The following is a 4,524-nucleotide window of genomic DNA, read 5'->3' on the forward strand; positions in this document are numbered from 1 at the left end:
AAGTCGCTCCGGTGAGGAAATGTGAACTTGCGCCGCCGACTCGCCGCCAGAGCGATTAGACTGCTCACCACACAGGGGCCGGGGCTCAGAAACCGCAAGCGCTCGTCTCCAAGCCGGAGAGACGCGGTTTCATCTCTCCGCGCGACACGGGAAGAGTTGACAACTACCCGTTCTCACAAGGATAGGGACGGGCCAGAAGAACAGGAGCTTATGAGGCTTTCTGAATACTACCCGGTGCGTAATATTCAGGCATTTTGGCACTGTCGTAAAAACCGTTGTCACGTTGCATTTCGAGACCTTGTAAATGAAAAAATGTAGCAGTGGGACCTCGAAATGATTTACAACCACCCGTTTGTAGGAGGGAGGCGTTCATGTTGAGGCGAGTGGGTGTGCATGTGTTCTCTGGACATTAAATGGGATTTCAGTGAAGTTGAATGGTTTCCCTTTGGCGATACAATCACGGCCAGCGCCGAGCTGTCAGTCAAAAAGCGCGTTGGAAGTCACTGGCTTGGTGAAGCGATACTCTTCTCCTGACACTCGTCTCCCGTCGTGGCTTGCCCGTGGATATTTCTATTTTATTAATGTTTTGTTTGCCTTTGGTCTCGCTAAACTAAAAGATATATAGTTGTGTGTATATATATATATATATATATATATATATATATATATATATATATATATATATATATATATATATATATATATAATATTTATATTTATATTTATATATTTATATTTATATAGGCAGTGTCCGAGTCGGATACCTGTTACATTAGAGTACCCACACGAGTAATCAGTTGAAATGCCGAGGGGAAAAAAGTAAAATGTGAAGTCGACACTTAAACGGAATATTCTCAGCAGGTTTGATAGCTAAGCGCTTATGAGCGCTGCATAGACTTGGGGGAATTCCTAGTGATCTATAGACTTCACGCGGAGGAAGAAACGCTCGTGACTTATTTGTGGGAATAAAATAAATTTCGAGCTGTCTCGCCGAAATGATGTTGAGCAGTGGCCCAAACATAGTCTATGAATGGCTGAAGACCCTTCACCTGTCTCAGTATGTCGAAGCTTTCGTGGATAATGGATACGACGACCTGGAAGTTTGCAAACAAATTGGGGACCCCGACCTGGATGCTATCGGGGTCTTTATACCGCACCACCGGCAAAGGATCCACGACGCGGTGAAGCGATTGAAGGACGATGATAAGGAGACAGCCGCGGGACTCTACTTCACCCTGGAGCCGATGACCCCGAGCAACACCAGCCGCTTGACGGAACATTGTGAGTCGAGACTACGGAGCTCCAAGTCGTGGACGGCACAGAGCAGCGACCGAGGCGGGCGCAGCATGGGTTATATGGGTGCGCATCGAAATCTGACCCTCGGGAACCGCAAGGATCTTGTATTCTATCCGAAACTGAAGCTGAAGATTTTGATCAGAGATAAACTCATTAGAGACGGGATTAATCTTGCAAGGCCTCCATACTCTACCAAGGTGAGTGCAGAATGTGATTATGTTTCACGGCACTTCCTGAACTGTCCGGCCAGGTGTTTATGCCCAACATGGCAACTCTTGATAGAATAGGATCGTGAGTGTTGGTATTATGGGCACTGTTAGGCAGGTGCGTGCGTGCGTGTGTGTGTGAAAGCGAGTGAGGGAGCATGGAAGGGGCATCGTGTATTATTGCCATTAGCTACATGCAGACAGAGTGAAAGTGACTGATGTAATCAGTTAAATTATGTCCCTGCTTTCATCATAGGTGTGGTCATGGTGTAATCTCACACACTATCATAAAATATTGCACTTGGGAAAGTCTACACCCAGAGGTCTTTTATGTAGGAAGATCTCTCGGTCGTTACTGACAGTGGGACATTATGGGTGGTTTGAGAGTCTGATGTCTCTCAGGACAGTGGAGAAGAGATTTAGGGCTTGTGGCAAAACTCCCAAAACACCCCATCATTAGAGTTACCCTGACAACATTAGCAATTCGCAGCCGGTGTGCAAGAGCACCAAGACATTGTGTCGTTCTGACAGGAATTGTTCCAGCTCCTTCTCTGAGAACAGCCTTCCGTCTGCCATCTGGTTCGTGCTCAGATCCATTGAGTCACTTTGAGATCATTCATTTCCAACTCTTTTTCTGTCTCTCGGTCTCTATCTTTTGATCTTTTCCTTTTTTCTACCCATTTCTCTCTCTTTTTTTTGTCTCCCAACTTTTAATCTCCTGTCACAAGAGGCAGATGGAGATAGACAGAGAAAATGAGTGGAGCATTGCATCTGGGTCTGTACGCCTGGGTCTGTGCGAATGGTGTGGTCTTGGTGTGGACAGGTAATTCACTAGCAGGTCGAGTGAGAAAATTGAAAGACATTTGCTTTAAAAAAGTGATGAGTCTATCGGTTATGCAAACACTTCATGTTCTTATCTGAACTATAGCATGCTGTGCATGTGTGCATGTGTGTGTGTGCGCGTGACCACGGAGAGTGTGAATGTAGCCCATTGAGAATCACATGTGCTCACTTGTTGCCATACAACAGCTTCATAGACCAGATGCATTTGTTTTAGAATGTGAGTCTTGTGATGAGCCCTGGGCATTTTTGTGTGTTTGTGTGTTTCCTATGTTTACTGCACCTTTTTTTTTTGTGTGTGTGTGTGTGTGTGTGTGTGTGTGTGTGTGTGTGTGTGTGTATGTGTGTGTGGTTGTACTGTGCTCCTTAATTTAGCAGCTAATCCTACTATCTGCAGAGCCTCGTTTAGGTGTGCAGAGTGGTATTTACAAAGATAAGAAAAGTCAAGGCTGTCTGCCTTTTATTGAGCTGTGCAGGGGAAGCAGGTGAACAGTTCCACATCTCCTACTGGAAAGCTACCCCGAGAGAAAAGGCTTTCTCTGCATGCCTCTTTATGGCAATTGCCAGGGGGGTATTTTAAGTGGCAGGATTAAATTGGAAGGAATATGGATGTTTTCGGCAGTTCACATGTAGTTCAGTGACTTATCAAAGCACGTATGCTATTTCAGAACCTGCCTCTGGGATTTGAACAGCACATAACTGGGTTACTGTTGAAACGGAAGTGATAATTACAGAATTCCTAGCGTTTATCATCTGGAAATTTACATGGAAGTCCACCCTTTTTGATTAATGATGTCAACAGGTACCAACTGAGCTCGAGTGTTTAAAGGAGTGTACAGTAAGCTATGCATTAGTCAAGGTGTTCCAGCCCTGGCAATCGAGAAGTACAGCTCATAACAGTGACGTCCCTCTGTTTGTATAGAGGGGGTATGGAATTGAGGTGGTCCAGAGTTTCATACACACCATTATTTCTAATTGTTTTGGTTTGTGTGCTGCAGAAGGTGCCGTGTGGATGAATGTAGAAGGAGTACCCTGCCCTGTGATTAGAGTGTGTATCCTTAAACTCACCGGGCGCTGCTACATACAACACACACATACAAACATTCATAGACACACACACATATATACACACATGCACACACCTCTGAATCTGCAATGTTCAGTAACTACAACTCTTATCAGTGTATCTATTAGTTTAAGCAATATTTCCATATTAGAATTTGTTGTAACAACATAAACAACCAACTTATGAACAGTGGACGAGTCTTCAGCCTCTGTTGTTAAGCAGTCGTTTTCAAGAGTATTAAAGTGAGTGCACTCAGTTAAAAGACTTCTCACCTTCTCATTAGCATGGTTGTCTGTGGTGTGTTTGCTTTGGACAGATAAAAACATAGCATATGTTTCTAAAACACAAGCCATCCACACGCCATGTATGGAAGCAGAGAAAGGTGTGTGCTATTACAGGACATAGAACAGTTTGATGAGTTATGGGGTATAAGTGTAGCATTAAATACAAGAAGTGAGATACAACACACAGCTGAGGTCCCATCTGATTCTGATGAAAGAAATTGTGTGTGTGTGTGTGTGTGTGTGTGTGTGTGTGTGTGTGTGTGTGTGTGTGTGTGTGTGTGAACTGTTCAGTTTTAAATCAGTAGACAATATGTTGGAGAAACAGAATAGTTTTTGGTGGCTGTTCCAATTACTATAGACATGACATTTCTCCTGACCCAGTACTGCCTCTTAAACTGTTTCAGCTGTTTAAAGGCATACTGACCAAAAGCCATCTGTCTCCATCTTTTCCTGATACACCCTGTTTTCTTCCCAATATTGTACACCTCCATGAATGTTATGAACACAAGGGGACTGCAGCCATTAAGGACAACATTTTATCCCTGTTTTAAAAATCATCTGAAAGTAGCTTGATAATGTGTCATCAAATTTCATTTTAGAGTTATACCTTTTTATTGCTGGTTAAATTAGAAGTTAATGTCCCAGGGGTCCTATAGCCTAGATTGCGAATAGGTTCTTAAACAGGATGCAAGTGTCTATGCTACCTAATGCAGCACTCTGTATGCTGTATCTCTTATATACCTTTAATGTTTTGAAGGAACTTTGTCTCTCACTCACACACTCACTCACTCACTCACTCACACGCACGCACACACACACACACACACACACA

The 4,524-nt window shown here is 43.6% G+C and overlaps 1 protein-coding gene across 3 annotated transcripts in view; it reads left to right on the forward strand.

Annotated features, from left to right (window-relative positions):
• Positions 1-757: 757 nt before the first annotated feature.
• sash1a (SAM and SH3 domain containing 1a) overlaps positions 758-4,524 on the forward strand; it is a 230,158-nt gene continuing 226,391 nt past the window's right edge. For all 3 annotated transcript variants that reach the window (XM_027015538.2, XM_027015540.2, XM_027015539.2), the window contains exon 1: positions 758-1,493. In XM_027015538.2, the coding sequence (XP_026871339.2) occupies positions 996-1,493 (498 nt within the window). In that variant the 5' untranslated portion in view covers positions 758-995. The remainder of the gene's footprint in view (positions 1,494-4,524) is intronic.

Source organism: Electrophorus electricus, chromosome 8 (genome assembly GCF_013358815.1).
Source record: "Electrophorus electricus isolate fEleEle1 chromosome 8, fEleEle1.pri, whole genome shotgun sequence".
Lineage (NCBI taxonomy): Eukaryota > Metazoa > Chordata > Actinopteri > Gymnotiformes > Gymnotidae > Electrophorus > Electrophorus electricus.